An 18,411-nucleotide genomic window follows, 5' to 3' on the forward strand; every position below is an offset into this window, starting at 1 on the left:
GGTAAATCATGTCTGACGAATCTTATAGAATTTTTCGAGGATGTAACTAGTAGCGTGGATAGGGGAGAACCAGTGGATGTGGTGTATCTGGACTTCGAGAAGGCTTTCGACAAGGTCCCACATAAGAGATTAGTTTACAAACTTAAAGCACACGGCATTGGGGGTTCAGTATTGATGTGGATAGAGAACTGGCTGGCAAACAGGAAGCAAAGAGTAGGAGTAAACGGGTCCTTTTCACAATGGCAGGCAGTGACTAGTGGGGTACCGCAAGGCTCAGTGCTGGGACCCCAGCTATTTACAATATATATTAATGATCTGGATGAGGGAATTGAAGGCAATATCTCCAAGTTTGCGGATGACACTAAGCTGGGGGGCAGTGTTAGCTGTGAGGAGGATGCTAGGAGACTGCAAGGTGACTTGGATAGGCTGGGTGAGTGGGCAAATGTTTGGCAGATGCAGTATAATGTGGATAAATGTGAGGTTCTCCATTTTGGTGGCAAAAACAGGAAAGCAGACTATTATCTAAATGGTGGCCGACTAGGAAAAGGGGAGATGCAGCGAGACCTGGGTGTCATGGTACACCAGTCATTGAAAGTAGGCATGCAGGTGCAGCATGCAGTGAAGAAAGCGAATGGTATGTTAGCTTTCATAGCAAAAGGATTTGAGTATAGGAGCAGGGAGGTTCTACTGCAGTTGTACAGGGTCTTGGTGAGACCACACCTGGAGTATTGCGTACAGTTTTGGTCTCCAAATCTGAGGAAGGACATTATTGCCATAGAGGGAGTGCAGAGAAGGTTCACCAGACTGATTCCTGGGATGTCAGGACTGTCTTATGAAGAAAGACTGGATAGACTTGGTTTATACTCTCTAGAATTTAGGAGATTGAGAGGGGATCTTATAGAAACTTACAAAATTCTTAAGGGGTTGGACAGGCTAGATGCAGGAAGATTGCTCCCGATGTTGGGGAAGTCCAGGACAAGGGGTCACAGCATAAGGATAAGGGGGAAATCCTTTAAAACCGAGATGAGAATAACTTTTTTCACACAGAGAGTGGTGAATCTCTGGAACTCCCTGCCACAGAGGGTAGTCGAGGCCAGTTCATTGGCTATATTTAAGAGGGAGTTAGATGTGGCCCTTGTGGCTAAGGGGATCAGAGGGTATGGAGAGAAGGCAGGTACGGGATACTGAGTTGGATGATCAGCCATGATCATATTGAATGGCGGTGCAGGCTCGAAGGGCCGAATGGCCTACTCCTGCACCTAATTTCTATGTTTCTATGTTTCTAAACTACAAATAAAACCTGCACGTCTTTGGAGTGCAGGAAGAAACCGGAGCACCCGGAGAACACCCACGTGGTCATGGGAAGAACATGCAAACTCCGTTCAGACAGAACCCGTGGTCAGGATCGAACTCGGCTCTCTCGCCAACTCTACCGCTGATCCACCTTTCTGTCTTTACTGACCATCAGTGAGAAAATCTCCTCAAAGAGCCAGAGGGAGAGCTAGAACTACAGATTCATAGATTTTTTAAAGGCACAGGAGCAAGTCTATCCCAACCTCTTGTGGAATAATCCCCTCACTTCTATTTTCCCACTTTGTCCCCAAAGCCCTAAAACTTATTCTCCCTCAAGTATCTGTAGGGAGAGGTTGAGCAGGCTAGGACTTCATTCCTTGGAGCACAGGAGGATGAGGGGTGATCTTATAGAGGTGTATAAGATCATGAGAGGAATGGATGGAATCTTTTGCCCAGAGCAGAGGAATCGAGAACCAGAGGATGTAGGTTTAAGGTGAGGGGGAAAGATTTAATAGGAACCTGAGGATTCGGGCATTTACCCGATTTATTCCCCTCATTCAGCTCTCCCTCAGTATGGCATCCACAACTAGACCTAGCCCATCAAGTCTACTCCGCCATTCAATCTTGGCTGATCTATTTCTCCCTTCTAACCGCATTCTCCTACCTTCTCCCCGTAGCCTGCTGAGTTCCTCCAGTTCTCTGTGTCTTTGAGCCTTCTCTCCATAACCTCTGACAATCTACAATCTATCTATCACTGCCTTAAAAATATCCACTGACTTGGCTTCCACAGCCTTCTGTGAGAATGGATTCCACAGATTCACCACCCACTGACTAATAGCCCTGTCCCACGGTACGAGTTCATTCCAAGAGCTCTCCTGAGTTTAAAAAAAATCGAACTCGTGGTAAGCACGGAGAATGAACATAGCGGGTGCGTTGGAGCTCGGGGACGTCTCTTACCGGCTCGTCACGTGAACGGCAGGTACTCGGGAAGACTCGCTAATGGCAGGTAAGCACGGGAAGACTCGTGAAGATTATTCAACATGATGAAAAATGTCCACGAGAGCCCCGAGTACCGACGAGAGGCCATTACCGTAAATCTCCGAGTTCGAATCAGGGCAAACTTGGGAGAACTGTTGGAATGAACTCGTACCATGGGACAGGGCTTTAAAGACTGGGGTTGAGAGAGAGTTACCTTCTCCAAGGCTGTAGCGAGTGCGAATGTCCCAGGCACACATGGTCTCCTTGTTCTCAAAGGCCAGCAGCACAGTTTGTCCCAGACAGATGATAGCGAGGATGTGACTCACGCCTTCAAGCGAGAGGCCGGGTTCAAGGCCACATATATCCTCCAGAGTCAGGCTGCTCCTCTCCTTGTGCCCCTTGCTCTTCTCACACTTGTCTTTGAACACCAGCATGAGCAAGCAATCTGAAAGCAAGCATTCACAAAGAGGTACGCAATCAATGGCAGGCAATAAAACTCTGTGGCTCAACGGGTCAACAGTGTTAGACACACATTGCTGGAGTAACTCAACGGGTCAGGCAGCATCTCTGGACAAGATAGACACAGTGCTGGAGGAACTCAGCGGGTCAGGCAGCGTCTCTGGAGAACACGGATGGGTGACGTTTCTGGTCGAGACCCTTCTTCAGACTGAGAGTCAGGGGAGAGAGAAACTAGAGGTTTGAAAGGTCAAGTGTTTGCATAAACATGGAACCGCAGTTGCTGCTTTACACAAAAGTTGGGGCAGCAGTGGTAGAGTTACACGCCAGAGATACGGTTCGATCCTGACTAAGGGTGCTGTCTGTACAGAGTTTATCTGTTCTTCCCATGACCGTGTGGGTTTTCTCTGGGTGCTCCAAACATGGACAGGTTTGTAGGTAAAATTGTCCCCAGATGTTTACACTCTCTCAATATGAAGGGCTGAATGGCCTACTCCTGCACCTATTTTCTATGTGTGCTTCATTCTCTCTCCCTTCCCATCCTCCCCTCTACACCCCAGTCTCTCCCCGTTATATCTCTCCCTCTCTCCATTCTCGCTCTCTCCACCTCCCTCCAGCCTTCCCCATCCCTCTCTCTCTCTCTCTCTCTCTCCATTCCCTCTCTCCTCCTCCAGCCTTCCCCCATCCTCTCTCTCTCCATTCTCTCCCCATTCCCCTGTCCCGCTTGCTCTCTCTCTATCCCTCTCTCTTGCTCTCTGCCTCTCTCCCCCACACTCTCACCCTCCTCTCCCTCTTCTCATTCTCTCTCACCCCCTCCCCTCCAGTCTCCCTCCTCCCAGACTGACTGACAGGAGTTGCTCTCCCCTGCCCCGCTCTAACCAGGAGAACAGCTGCCACACAAACAGCTGCAAAAGCAGCAGCTTCAAAGATCCCTAATCCATTCACACGTTCCCCTCAGTGCTGCAGCTCTGCCTCACCTGCTCTTCACACAAACGCTGAAACCTCGAAGATAAATCCTTGTGGAGCCACTAGACCCCAGTCCTCCCCCCCCCCCCACACACACAGAGTGTGTGCCACCCACACTACACACAACACCCACACAAGGCAACAGATGACCTTAGGCAGGAGGAGCGCTTCACATCCTTGTATCCCTCTTGTTATCACACTGGGCCGTTATGGCTCCACCCTTCCTGAGCTCATCTGTTGCCGAACCTGATTTGTTCAGGCCTTTTCTTGCCTTCCCCCCTCCTCCACCCACCCCCACCGCTCCCCCTCCTCCGCCCACCCCCACCTCCCCCACCCACTGCCCCCCCTCCTCCACCCAACCCCACCCTCACCCACCCTGTACCACCCACCCTCACTGCAATGCTGAGAACTCTATTCTATACCCTTTGCTCTATGTATTGTACTTGAGTTTGGTTTGATTGTATTTAGGTATAGCATTACATGATTTGATTGGGGAGCGTGCAGAGCAAAGCTTTTCACTGTACCTCGTTACAATAAACCTAAACCTTATGAGTAGGAATCTCTGCTCACACAAGGTGAAGAATCTCTGGAATTCCCAGCCCCGGAAAGAATTTCTGAAAGGGTGGCATGGTGGCACAGCGGTAGAGTTGCTGCCTTACAGCCAATGCAGCGCCGGAGACTCAGGTGCCGACGTACAGAGTTTGTACGTTCTCCCCGTGACCTGCGTGGGTTTTCTCCAAGATCTTTGGTTTCCTCCCACGCTCCAAAGACGTACAGGTATGTAGGTTAATGAGCTTGGTAAATGTAAAAATTGTCCCTAGTGGGTATAGGATAGCGTTAATATGGGGGGATCGCTGGTGGGCGCGGTGGGCCGAAAGGGCCTGTTTCCACACTGTATCTCTGAACTAAACTAAACTAAAATCAGGTAATTAAGGATTGTGGGGAAGTGGTACAGATGTGGAGATGAAGCCTGGGCAGATCAGCCATGATTGCAGTGAACAGCAGGGCAGGCTTGAGGGGCCAAGTGGCTTACTCCTGCTCCTATTTATAGTCATACCGTGTGCATACAGGCCCTTCGGCCCACTTGCACACACCGACTAACATGCCCCATCTACACTAGTCCCGCATTTGGCCCATATCCCACTCAACCGATCCCATCCATGTACCTGTCCAAATGTTTCTTAAATGTTATGATAGAACTTGCCTCAACTACTTCCTCTGGCAGCTCATCAATAAACCTCCCACCTTTTGTGCAAAAACGTTCCCCCCTCACCTTAAACCTATGTCCTCTGGTTCTCGATTCCTCTACTCAGGGTAAGACTGTGCATTTACCTGATCTATTCCTCACATGATCTTGTGCACCTCTATATGATCACCCCTCATCCTCCTGCGCTCTAAGGAATAAAGTCCTACCCTGCTCAGTCCCTCCCTGCAGCTTAGGCCCTCCTCTGTACATCCTCATCAATCCTCCCTTCACCCTTTCCAGCTTAACAACAGCTTTCCTATAACAGGTGACCAAAACTGAGCACAGTACTTTAAATGTCTTGTACAACTGTAACATGACCTCCCAACGTCTATATTCTGTTGTCTCCTGGGTTCTTGTGCAACAGACAGCAGACCACATGAGGGTTAGGGTTTGTCAACAATACCTCCTCCTTGATGACCATCAGCACAGAGGCACCTGGGCTGTGCTCACCCCCCCTGCTCCACTCCCTCTATCCCCAAAACTAGACTTTACAGATACAGTGGAAACAGGTCCTTTGGCCCACCGAGTCCGCACCGACCAGCGATCACCCCATACACTAGCACTATCCTGCACACACTTGGGGCAATTTTATAATTGTTACTGAATTCAATTAACCTACTAACCCGCACGTCTTTGGAGTGTGGGAGGAAGCCGGAGCACCCGGAGAAGACTCACGCGGTCATGGGGAGAAGGTACAAACTGTGTGCAGACACCGCTCGTAGTCAGGATCAAACCCGGGTCTTTGGCGCTGTGCCACCGTGCCGCCCTGTGTATCCGGACAGAGTCCCAACGCCATCCTTTAATTCATCGATAGTACCACCATCGTTGGATGAATAACAGCTAATGACGGGTGAGAGCACAGGAGGGAGATCAAGCATCCAGTTGAATGGTGCCAGAACAACAGTCTTCCTCTCACCAGCAACAAGACCAAGTGGATGAAGAAGGGTCTCGGCCCGAAACATCTCCCATTCCTTCTCTCCAGAGATGCTGCCTGTCCCTGCTGAGTTACTCCAGTTTTTTGTGTCTAGACAAGAGGCTGACGACTGACTTCAGAAAGAGAAAGGTGATGGACAATACATCTATCTTCATTGGTGGGAGAGAGTCAACAGCTTCAACTTCCTGGCGTGTATAGTCTGTCCCGGGCCCAGCACGTTGATGCAATCACAAAGAAAGTTCACCAACTTCTGTACTACACTCCACTTTTCTCTATACACTGTAAATGGATCGATTGTAATCACGTATAGTCTTTCTGCTGACTAGTTAGCACGCAACAAAAACTTTTCACTAGGTACAGGTGACAATAAACTAAACAAAACGAAAAAATAAACTGAACTGAGCTTCCTAAGAATTTTGAGGAGATTCGGCAAATCACCGAACACTCGATTGAGCTTCTACAAGTTGACAGTGGAGAGCATTCTGACAGGTTGCTTCACGACCGGCTTCAGAAAATCAAATCAGGTAATACTGTACGTAAACACAATCAACCCAATCCAATCCGGGTGGCACGGTGGTGCAGCGGTAGAGCTGCTGCCTTACAGCGCCAGAGACCCAGGTTCAATCCTGACTACGGGTGCTGTCTGTACGGAGTTTGCATGTTCTCCCCACTGCGTGGGTTTTCTCCGGGGGCTCCGGTTTCCTCCCACGTTCCAAAGACGTGCAGGTCTGTAGTTTAATTGGCTTCTGTAAATTGTCTCTCTTATGTAGAATAGTGCTAGTGTACGGGTGATCACTGGCCAGCGTGGCCTCAGTGGGCCGAAGGGCCTGTTTCCGTGCTGTACCTTTAAACCAAACTCAAGTACAAAAGACAAAGTGCAGAATAAAGGTCTCCGCATTAAAGCTCATACAACAAGTGAAAGAGGCTGCAGAGAGCGGTGAACACTGCCCGGTTCATCACGGGTACTGACCTCTTCACCATCGCAGGGATCTATAGGAAGAGGTGTATCAAAAATACAGCCAGCATCATCAGAGACCCACACCACCCTGGCCACGTATCATCACACTGCTACCATCGGGGAGAAGGTACAGTAGTATCAGAACCGTGACCTCCAGATTCAAGAACAGCTTCTTCCCATCAACCATCACGCAAACCAACCTCCCTTCCATTGACTCTATTTACACCTCACTCTGCCTCACAAAGACCAGCAGCAGAATCAAGGATCAGTCTCACCCCGGTCACTCCCTCTTCTCCCCTCTCCCATCGGATAAAAAGTACTGAATGTGAAAACGTTCACCTCCAGATTCAGGGACAGTATGTTCCCAGCTGTTATCAGGCAACTGACCATCCTAACACCAACGAGAGAGCGGTCCTGACCTACCATCTACCTCATTGGAGTCCCTCGGACTTGCTTGTATCGGACTTTATTGCATTAAACATTATTCCCTTTATCCTGTGGGCGGTTTGATTGTAATCACGTATTGTCTTTCCAATTACAATTAAACAACAAAAACACTTTTACATAGAAACATAGAAAATAGGTGCAGGAGTAGGCCATTCGGCCCTTCGAGCCTGCACCGCCATTCAATAGCTGATCATGGCTGATCATCCAACTCAGTATCCTGTACCTGCCTTCTCTCCATACCCCCTGATCCCTTTAGCCACAAGGGCCACATCTAACTCCCTCTTAAATATAGCCAAAGAACTGCCCTCAACTACCTTCTGCGGCAGAGAATTCCACAGATTCACCACTCTCTGTGTGAAAAATGTTTTTCTCATCTCGGTCCTAAAAGATTTTTCCCTTATCCTTAAACTGTGACCCCTTGTTCTGGATTTCCCCAACATCGGGAACAATCTTCCTGCATCTAGCCTGTCCAACCCCTTAAGAATTTTGTAAGTTTCTATAAGATCCCCCCTCAATCTTCTAAATTCTAGCGAGTACAAGCCGAGTCTATCCAGTCTTTCTTCATATGAAAGTCCTGACATCCTTGGAATCAGTCTGGTGAACCTTCTCTGTACTCCCTCTACGGCAAGAATGTATTTTCATTGTACCTTGGTGCACGTGACAATAATAAACTAAACTGCACATTTTACCTGTCTCACCATTATTAAAGGTGCCATGAAGGATACCTGAGGCAACCCAACAGATCAGTCCGAGAATCTCTATATTCACTATATCCTGTTGTGGGCAATAGATCAATCAAATCCCAGGTCTATTTCTCTTCCATTTCCTTCTAATTTAATTTAGTAAAGATTCTTTCAGAGAAATCAAGCTCTGTGCCGAACAACTGGCACCAGTCTACACGGGCATTTTCAATTGATCCCTGCAAACCTGCACTGTCCCTGCCTGCTTCAAAGTCTCCACTACTGCTCCCGTACCCTAAAAGCCAAGGATTACTGGTCTTAATGACTACAGGCCTGTCGCACTGACCTCTATAATCATGAAGACCCTCGAAAGACTTGTGCTGGCCAAGCTGAAAAATATCACAAACCCCCTGCTGGACCCTCTGCAGTTTGCATATCGGGCCAATAGATGAGTGGGTGACGCAGTCAACCTAGGCCTGCACTTCATCCTCCAGCACCTAGACGGCAAGGATTTTGTTTGTGGATTTTAGCTCTGCATTCAACACCATTGTGCCAGTTGACTGTGCCTGAACCCCTTCAGTGGATCACCAACCTCCTGACAGGCAGGAAGCAGCATGTGCGGCTGGGAAAGCACATCTCAGACCCGCAGACCCTCAGCATAGGAGCTCCACAACACTGCGTACTTTCCCCTCTCCTTTACTCCCTCTACACCAATGACTGCACCTCCACAGACTCCTCTGTCAAGCTTTTCAAGTTTGCGGATGACACAACCCTGATTGGACTGATCCAGGATGGGGAGGATCTGCCTACAGACAGGAAGTGTCACAGCTAGCGTCCTGGTGCCATCGAAACAACCTGGAGTGCAATGCTCTTAAGACAGTGGAATTGATTGTAGACTTTAGGAGAGCTCCCCCTCCCCTCACCCCACTCACCATCAACAACACCACAATCACATCTCTGGAGTCATTTAAGTTCCTGGGAACCATCATCTCCAAGGACCTTAAATGCGGGGCAACCATCGACTCCACAGTCAAAAAGGCACAACAGAGGATGTACTTCCTGCGGCAGCTGAGAAAACACAATCTGCTACAGGCAACGATGGTCCAGTTTTATACTGCCATCGTAGAGTCTGTCCTCACCTTCTCCGTAATGGTCTGGTTTGGCTCAGCCCACCAGGCATGACATCCGGAGCTGCAGCGTATTGTTCGATCAGCCAAGAAGGTTGTTGGCTGCAACCTTCCCCCCATTCACCAACTGTACACTGCAAGGGCCAGGAAGCCAGTGGGAAAGATCATCTCTGACCCCTCTCAACCTGACCACAAACTCTTTGAAGCACTTCCCTCTAGAAGGCGACTCCGGACTGTCAAAGCTGCCACAGCCAGACATAAAAACAGCTTTTTTTCCACGAGCAGTAGCTCTGCTCAACAGCCAAAAGTCTGGAGCCTCCTTTTGCTCTGGTATTTTATTTCATTCTAAACATGTTTAATTTAAAATGTTTTATTTTTAATTGTCTACTGCATATCGTGTTAATTACGAGCAAAGCACCAAGGCAAACTCCTTGTATGTGTACATACTTGGCTAATAAAATGTATTCAATTAAATTCCCTGAAAAACATGGGGGGCAGTGGGGAGGGGGTGGGGGTGTAGGTTAGAACCCCCCTCCCCTCCACCAAATCAAACACAACTCTGTCCCCGCAATGTACTGGAGGGAATAGACAAACAACATTTTAGGTCGGGATCTTTCTTGAGACTGCAACAACAAAAACTAAATATACAACAAATTATCAATTTAGTTTAATTTAGTTTAGAGATACAGCATGGAAACAGGCCCTTCGGCCCACTGAGTCTGGGCTGATAATCACCCGTTCACACCAGCTCTATATTATCCCACTTTCTCATCCACTCCTTGCACACGAGGGGCAATTTTACAGAGGGTCAATTAACCTGCAAACCCGCATATCTTTGGGATGTGTGAGGAAACCGGAGCACCCAGAGAAACCTACGCAGTCATAGGGAGAACATGCAAACTCCGCACAGACAGCACCTGAGGTCAGGATCGCCTACCCATGTTCTCCAGAAATGCTGCATTTGTGGATGATCAGCCATGATCACATTGAATAGTGGTGCTGGCTCGAAGGGCCGAATGGCCTACACCTGCACCTATTGTCTATTGTCACGGTAGAGCTACTATCTTACAGCGCCAGAGACCCGGGTTCGACCCTGACTACAGGTATGGAGTTTGTACGTTCTCCCCGTGACCTGCGTGGGTTTTCTCCGAGATCTTCGTCCCACAGTCTCCAAGAACTTCCTCCCACACTTCAAAGACGCACAGGTTTGTAGGTTAATTGGCTTCATATTTTAAACAAATGTAATTGTTCCTAGTGTGTATCGGGTAGTGTTATTGTGCAGGGATCGCTGGTCAGTGTGGACTCGGTAGGCTGAAGGGCCTGTTTCTGTGCTGTATCTCTAAACTAAAATATCCTTCTAAAAACTTCCTAGCTTTAAGATGAGTGGGAAAAGATTTAATAGAAACCCGAGGGGAAACGTTTTTTACACAAAGGGTGGTGGGTATATGGAATGAGCTGCCATAGGAGGTAGTTGAGGCAGGTACTTTCACAACATTCAGCAACAAAGAAACATAGAAAATAGGTGTAGGAGAAGGCCATTTGGCCCTTCGAGCCAGCACCGCCATTCAATATGATCATGGCTGACAATCAGTACCCCATTCCTGCTTTTTCCCATATCCCTTGATTCCATTAGCCTTAAGAGCTAAATCTATCTCTCTCTTGAAAACGTCCAGCAAAATGGCCTGCTGTGGCAGAGAATGCCACATATTCACAACTCTCTGGGTGTAAAAGCTTTTCCTCATCTCAGTCCTAAATGGCCTACCCCTTATTCTTTTTATATATATTTTTTTTTTTTTTTTTTTTTAAATTAGAAGTACAATAATATTTATTGTAGGTACCTAGTATATATTGGCATGTTAAAATTCGTGTACAGCTTCTTATTATTTAAATTTTAACAATAAAAATGAGAGAGAGAATAGAGAAGAGATAGAAACGTGTGTGATATCAGACTACCCCTTATTTTTAAACTGTGACCCCTGGTTGTGGACTCCCCCAACATCGGGAACATTTTTCGTGCATCTAGCGTGTCCAATCCCTTAAGAATTTTATATGTTTCTATATCCTTCTAAATTCCAGTAAATAAAAACCCAGTTGACCCATTCTTTCATCATATGTCAGTCCCGCCATCCCGGGAATTAAACTGGTGTACCTATGCTGCACTCCCTCAATAGCAAGAATGTCCTTCCTCAAATTAGGAAATCAAAACGGCACATAATACTCCAGGTGTCGTTTCACCAGGGCCCTGTATAACTGCAATAGGTGCTCCTTGTTCCTATACTCAAATCCTCTCACTATGAAGGACAACATGCCATTTGCTTTCTTCACTGCCTGTTGTACCTGCATGCTTACTTTCAGTGACTGATGTACAAGGACACCCAGGTCCCGTTGCATCTCCCCTTTTCCTCATCCGACACCATTCAGATAATAATCTGCCTTCCTGTTCTTGCCACCGTGGATGACCTCACATTATTTTATTTCATTCATCACATGTTTAAATTATCATGTTTTATTCTTAATTGCTTACTGTATATCATGTTGTTACTTGCGAGCAAAGCACCAAGGCAAATTCCTTGTATGTATACATACTTGGCAAATAAAATGTATTCAATTTATCCACATTATACTGCATCTGCCATGCACCTGCCCACTCACCCAACCTATCCAAGTCACCCTTCAGCCTCATAGCATCCTCCTCGCAGCTCACACTGCCACCCAGCTTTGTGTCATCCGCAAACTTGGAGATGTTACATTTAATTCCCTCGTCTGAATCGTTAATATATATCGTAAATAACTGGGGTCCCAGCACTGAGCCTTGCGGCACCCCACAAGTCACTGCCTGCCATTCTGAAGAAGACCCATTAATTCCTATTCTTTGCTTCAACCAGTTCTCCATCCATGTCAATATCCTCCCCCCAATACCATGTGCTCTAATTTTGCACACTAATCTCTTGTGTGGGACTTGTCAAAGGCTTTTTGAAAGTCCAGATACCCCACATCCACTGGCTCTCCTTTATCCATTCTACTTGTTACATCCTCAAAAAATTCCAGAAGATTAGTCAAGCATGATTTCCCCTTCATAAACCCATGCTGACTTTGACCGATCCTGTCACTGCTTTCCAAATGTGCTGCATGTTTTGAGAGGAGGGGGACAATCCCCCCATGTTTTGTAATTCAGATTTTGAAATTCAGTGAAAAAAAAATCTATTAAAAATCTCCACTTTCCGCAAAACAGTGGGGGTGGGACTGATGATCAAGGGCGCCGATTGGACGAGAGAGACGTCAGTCAGCAGGTGCAGGGGCGGGACATGATGATTCAGCGCAATGATTGGAGGAGGGAGGCGTCAGTCAGAGGCGGAAGTAGTGGGGGTAGGACTGAGGATAAAGCGTGGTGATTGGAGGAGGGACACGTCCTGGTGGAGCAAAGATCATAGAGCGGCCCGTTAATGGGGCCTTTCATCGCCCAGCGCGGCTGAAAATCATCCACGGGTTCTTCCACTGCCGCGTGGTCAAATTGCTGCGTCGAGGCGATCGAGGCTCCCGATGGTGAAGCCCCACGATTCGGGTCAGACGAAGCGTGCGTGCGGTGCATGCGCGTGCGTGTGCTTGTGTGTGTGTGTGTGAAGAAATTGTGTCTCCAACATGTTTTGACAGCTATTTCGTCCCCTGGCTGCTATTACATCTTTAATAATCAACTTAATCATCTTCCCCAGTATAGATGTAAGGCTGACTGGTCTATTATTCCCTGTTTGCTCTCCCCCTCCTTTCTTAAAAAGTGGGCTTACATTGGCTACCCGCCAGACCACAAGAACTGATCCACAGTCTATAGAAAACAATTAGACAGGTACATGGATAGGAAAGGTTTAGATGGATATGGGCCTAATGATGGCAGGTGGGACTGGTGTAAATGGGGCATGTTGGTCAGTGGACCGAATGTTGGACCGAATGGCCTGTTTCCTCACCGTATGACACTACCCATGTTCCTGTCCAAATGCTTTTTTAATGCTGCCCTAACTACCTCCTCTGAGCAACTCAATCCATATGCCCACCACCCTCTGCATGAAAAGATTTGCCCCTCAGATTCCTATTAAATATTTCCCTCCCATCTCCAAATTCAGGGTTTCGTCCCAGCTGTTATCAGGCAACTGAACTATCCTATCACCAACTAAAGAGTGGTCCTGAGCTACCATCTACCTTATTGGAGACCCTCGAGCTATCTTTAATCGGACTTTACTGGACTTTATCTTGCACAAAGTCTTCCGCCACTCCTGAGCTCCACAAACCTTTATCCTGTATCTGTACACTGTGGATGACTTGATTGTAAACATGTATTGATCTTATATTTACGAATCAAGTATAGACTTTCCGCTGACTGGATAGCACGCAACAAAATGTACACGTGGCAATAAAGTAAACTAAACTAAACTACAATCCTGCACGACTTTGGCTTGTGAAGATTGGACCCTTCTTCAGATTCAATGACTCAAAAGAGTGAATATTGGGATTAGTATTAGTTTAGTTTAGTTCAGTGATACAGCGTGGATACAGTTCCATCGGCCCACTGAGTTCGGGCAACTGAACCACTCTATCAACAATTAGAGCGTGATCCTCAGTTACTATCGACCTTATTGGAGACTCTCGGACTATCTTTAATCAGACTTCACTGGAGTTTATCTTGCAAAAAACATCATTCCCTTTATCCTGAATCTGTGCACTGTGGACAGTTCGATTGTAATCATGTTTTGTCTTTCCGCTGACTGGTTAGCACGCAACAAAAAGCTTTTCACTGTACCTCGGTACACGTGACAATAAACTAAACTAAACTAAACTAAATCACTATCCCCTGGTTATGATTTCCACAGCTTTCCTGGTTTGATTTACCCCAGATACAGTGAGTGGGTAAAAGAGCAGACATTACTGTACCTGCAACAGGGGAAGGTTTTCGAAGCACCAGCCATCTATTTTTCCACTGGAGGTTCATACAAAATAAAAGACAACGTTGAGTTAACACCACAGACCGGCACATGTCCTTTCATTCCACAAACCGACCGACAGCAACAACGTTATTTTCCGCCACTCCCGAGCTCCACAAACCTTTTTCCCGTCCCTCAGTCTGGCTTGGCCTTCCGCGACAACTGAATCCGTCATCTTCAGTCATGGTCGTAAACAGCTGCAAACTATCAGGGTCACTTTCAAAAATAGCTCGCTGAGCCGAGATCCCTCAACGCCGGCCAGTCCGCAGTGGAGCCAGCGTAGACTGACACCTCTTCCCCCCAGAAGTGCTCCACCCTCCCCCTCCCCACCAACACGTGGGAGAGAGAGCACTCTCCTTAAAGGAGAAAACCTCCCAATTATGTAATTTAAAAAATGTTTTTCCTAAAATGAATTGTATTCAGAATAACACCATGGAGGGTGATAAATCATCCTCCACGTTAATCCTCAACACTGGTGCTCCGCAAGGATGCATTCTCAGCCCCTTTTTTACTCCTTGTACACTCACGTCTCCAAGTTTGCGGATGACACAGTGCTGGGTGGCAGTGTCAGCTGCGAGGTGGATGCTTTGAGGCTGCAGGGTGACTTGGATAGGTTGGGTGAGTAGGCAGATGCATGGTAGATGCAGTATAATGTGTACAAATGGGACGTTATCCACTTTGATGGCAAGAACAGAAGGCAAGAACAGAATGGTATCAGAATAGGAAAAGGGAAGGTGCAACGAGACCTGGGTGTCCTTGTACAACAGTCACTGAAAGTAAGCATGCAGGTACAGTAGGCAGTGAATAAAGGTAATGGCATTTTTGTAGATCAGTGCATGCTCCTTTAACATAGTGACCTCACCACTACTAACCACTCCCCATTGTCTCCTGTATAATTGTAGCTTCCCCGCCTCTAGCTCGCTCTCTAGCTCCAGTGATGACCACGGACAGCTAGAGCATAATGTGTGTAGTGCCTTTAATAAAGATACTTAGTAAGAGACTTTGTGTGTCGAACAAGTCCTTTTTACATGGTGTCAGCGCGGTAGACTTGCGTCTCCTGTTTATCGGCTTTATTTTATTATTTGTTTCTCCCAGTTGTGTCCCCACCTTAACATTTTACTATGGCTAACTCGTGCCGTCGTCCCGACAAGCTCGTTTTTGACGCGGACATCGTGCACCGCTGGACTGTCTTCCAGCGCGACTATGAACACTACATCGCTATCGCTCATCCTGGTGCCACTCCTGTGGTACAGGCTCACCTACTCCTCAACCTGGCTGGTCCGGAGGCTATGGAACATTATGCGTCGTTCGAGTTCGTCCCTCCGGAAGACCGCTATGACCCGGTATGTCTCATAACCAAATTCACTGCCCTATGCGACATACCCACCAATAACATTATTGAGCGTTTCAAGTTCTTCACAAGGCGTCAGGTTCCAGGTGAGCACATTGACGCTTTCATTGCCTCTTTGCGACATATGGCTCGGCGGTGCCGCCTTGAAGCGATTACAATGGACGAAATGATCAGGGACGTCCTGGTCAACGGTCTCCTAAACTCTAAGCTGCGTGAAGAGCTCCTAATGAAGCCCGACCTATCGCTAAAGGATGCCATGCATTCAGCTCGTATGGCCTCTGCTGTTGGCTCCGTATCTCACCCGGCATCCCAGGACATCAATTTCACCGGTACCATTGGCCGCCGGCGGATCAATAGCCCGCCTCGCCGGTTCACCCCCTCTGCACCCGCTAAGGTCACCCCTCGTCGCTGCCCAAATTGTAATTTCTCTTCACACCAGTTCAACGTTTGCCCAGCGCTGGGTAAAACTTGCAATTCCTGCGGGAAGCTTAACCATTTTTCTGCAGCCTGTCGTTCTCGTGGGAAACCTGTCCCTGCTCCTAGAAGGAGTCTAAACAACCTTGCGGACTGTGATAGCGCGCCTGGTTCCCAGTACCAGCTTGAACTCCCTGATTCTGATACGAGTTCCTCCCATGGTGATTCAACTGTGTTTTCGCTTTTGAGTGCACCTGCATTGATAACGGATCCCTCTGTACATGTTACTGTGAATGGACACTCCTTCCCTGCGAAGGTCGATACTGGTGCTTTTGCCAATGTTATGTCTGTTCGCCTCTTCAAGCAGATAAGCTCGGGGGAGAGGGTGACTCCCGATGACTCCCGCCTTCATGCCTATGGGGGAGGTATTCTGGTCGCCGTGGGGAAGGCCACGGTTATCTGTACAGTTCTCGAGACCTCTCGGCCCCTCACTTTCCTCCTGCTGGACTCTGATAACGTCACCCTGCTGGGCGCCCGTGCATGCCAGGACTTTGGATTGGTCTCTTTTCACCGCGACATCCACCTGCTGCAGGCCCCCATGGACCCCCTGATAGAGTATCCCGACCGTTTCGATAACGTTCTGGGCAAACTGCCCTGTGCCTATAAAATCGTTGTTGACCCGGGGGTCGACCCAGTGATTAGACTGGCCCACCGTGTGTCTTTTGCCATGAAGGGCCGCGTGGAGTCCACACTGCGTGACATGGTTTCCACGGGCATCCTCAGGGAGGTGAGCGCACCCACCCTGTGGGTCTCCACCATGGTCGTCGCTGCCAAGAAAGATGCGAGCGAGATCAGAATCTGCATCAACCCGAAGGACCTGAACCTTGCTATCCAATGCCCGCACTACCCCATGCGGACGGTGGAGGACGTCGCTGCACAGGTCGGTCCGGCCACAGTCTTCTCGGTCCTAGATGCCAAGAGCTCCTTTTGGCAGATCCCTCTGGATGAACGTTCATCCTTCCTGACCACCTTCAGCACACCTTTCGGCAGGTTCCGTTTTCTCCGCATGCCCTTTGGGATCAACTCAGCAAGCGAGGTTTTCCAGCGGACCATGGAACAGCTGTTTGCCGGGTTGCCGTGCGCTATTATTGTTGATGACATTTTGGTATACGGGAGGGACGTCGCTGAGCACGACCTGCACCTCCGCCAAGTCCTGGACAGGGCTCGTGAGATCAATCTCAAGCTTAACCCGAAGAAGTGCCGGTTCCGCGTTCAGGAAGTCACGTACGTAGGCCACGTATTCACGGCCAGGGGACTAAAGCCAGACCCCCAGAAGACTGCTGCGGTCACCGAAATGCCCGCTCCCACAGACGTGCCCGGCCTGCAGCGCTTTCTGGGCATGGTCAACTACCTGGGTAAGTTCATACCCGACCTCAGCGAACTGAGTGCTCCCCTGAGGGAGCTGATCAAAAAGGACAATGCCTGGGTCTGGCTCCCGCATCACCAGTCGGCATTCGTAGCCCTGAAGTCCAAGCTCGCACGCACCCCGACTTTAACGTACTTTGACCTGAACAGGCCAATCGTCCTCACCTGCGATGCATCTCGGTTCGGCCTCGGTGCTGCCTGCCTGCAGCTCCATGACAATCGGCAGCTGCCTGTTTCCTATGCCTCTCGCACCATGACCCCTGCTGAGCAGCGCTACGCTCAGATCGAGAAGGAGCTCCTTGCCGTGGTGTTAGCATGCTCCAAATTCAAGGACTACATTCTGGGCAACACTTTCACCATTGAAACTGACCACCAGCCGCTGGTCTCTATCTTGAACAAGCCTATCCATGCGGCCTCCTCACGGTTGCAGCGAATGATGCTGCAGCTCCAACGATTCACGTTCAACATTGTGTACCGCAAGGGCAAGTAAATGTTCGTGGCCGACACATTGTCCCGTGCGCTGCTCCCTTCCGTTGCCCGCCATCCATACAAATCTTCTGACCTGATGGTACTGAACGTTAACATTGTTCCCTCTTGGCAGATGCAGTCCCTGGTCAAACACACTGCCGCTGATCCTGCCCTGCAACAGCTTGAGGGCGTCATCCGCCGTGGCTGGCCTGACCGACGCTCTTCCCTACCGGCCGGTGCCGTGCCCTACTTCCTGGTTCGGGACGAATTGGTGCTGCACAACGGCGTGGTGGTGAAGGGTCACAAGGTCGTGGTGCCGGACGCGCTGCGTGATCACTACTTCCAAACCGCACACAACGGCCACCCCGGGGTGGAGGCCACTTTGTCCCAGGCCCAAGCCCAGTTTTACTGGCCGGGCATGGTTCAGGACATTCGGGACAGGGTCTCCGCCTGTGCTGCCTGCAACAGCCTACTGCCTCATCAACAACGCCAACCTCTCATGCAGCAGCCGGCCCCCGAGTTGCCGTGGATGGCTGTCGCCACTGACATATTCGAATGGCGTGGCAAACACTTCCTGGTCCTGGTGGACTCCTGCTCCAGCTGGTTCGAGGTGGACCAGCTGCCTTCCCTCACGTCTGCTGCCGTCATCGGGAAGCTTCGCCGCCACTTTTCTACCTTTGGTTCCCCGGTGACTCTCC

General features: G+C 48.9%; 1 protein-coding gene across 4 annotated transcripts in view; it reads right to left on the reverse strand.

Moving 5' to 3' along the window:
- dok7 (docking protein 7) overlaps positions 1-14,350 on the reverse strand; it is a 66,464-nt gene extending 52,114 nt beyond the window's left edge. For 3 of the 4 annotated variants that reach the window (XM_033018336.1, XM_033018334.1, XM_033018333.1), the window contains exons 1-3: positions 14,177-14,350; positions 14,006-14,051; positions 2,486-2,716 (exon numbers count right to left, since the gene is read on the reverse strand). In XM_033018336.1, coding sequence (XP_032874227.1) covers positions 2,486-2,716; positions 14,006-14,051; positions 14,177-14,230 — 331 coding nt within the window. In that variant the 5' untranslated portion in view covers positions 14,231-14,350. Of the gene's footprint in view, positions 1-2,485; positions 2,717-6,843; positions 6,917-14,005; positions 14,052-14,176 lie in introns of those variants that run through there. The other variant, XM_033018335.1, reaches the window with a different exon arrangement.
- Between the last annotated feature and the right edge of the window lie 4,061 nt (positions 14,351-18,411).

Source organism: Amblyraja radiata, chromosome 3, assembly GCF_010909765.2.
Source record: "Amblyraja radiata isolate CabotCenter1 chromosome 3, sAmbRad1.1.pri, whole genome shotgun sequence".
NCBI lineage: Eukaryota > Metazoa > Chordata > Chondrichthyes > Rajiformes > Rajidae > Amblyraja > Amblyraja radiata.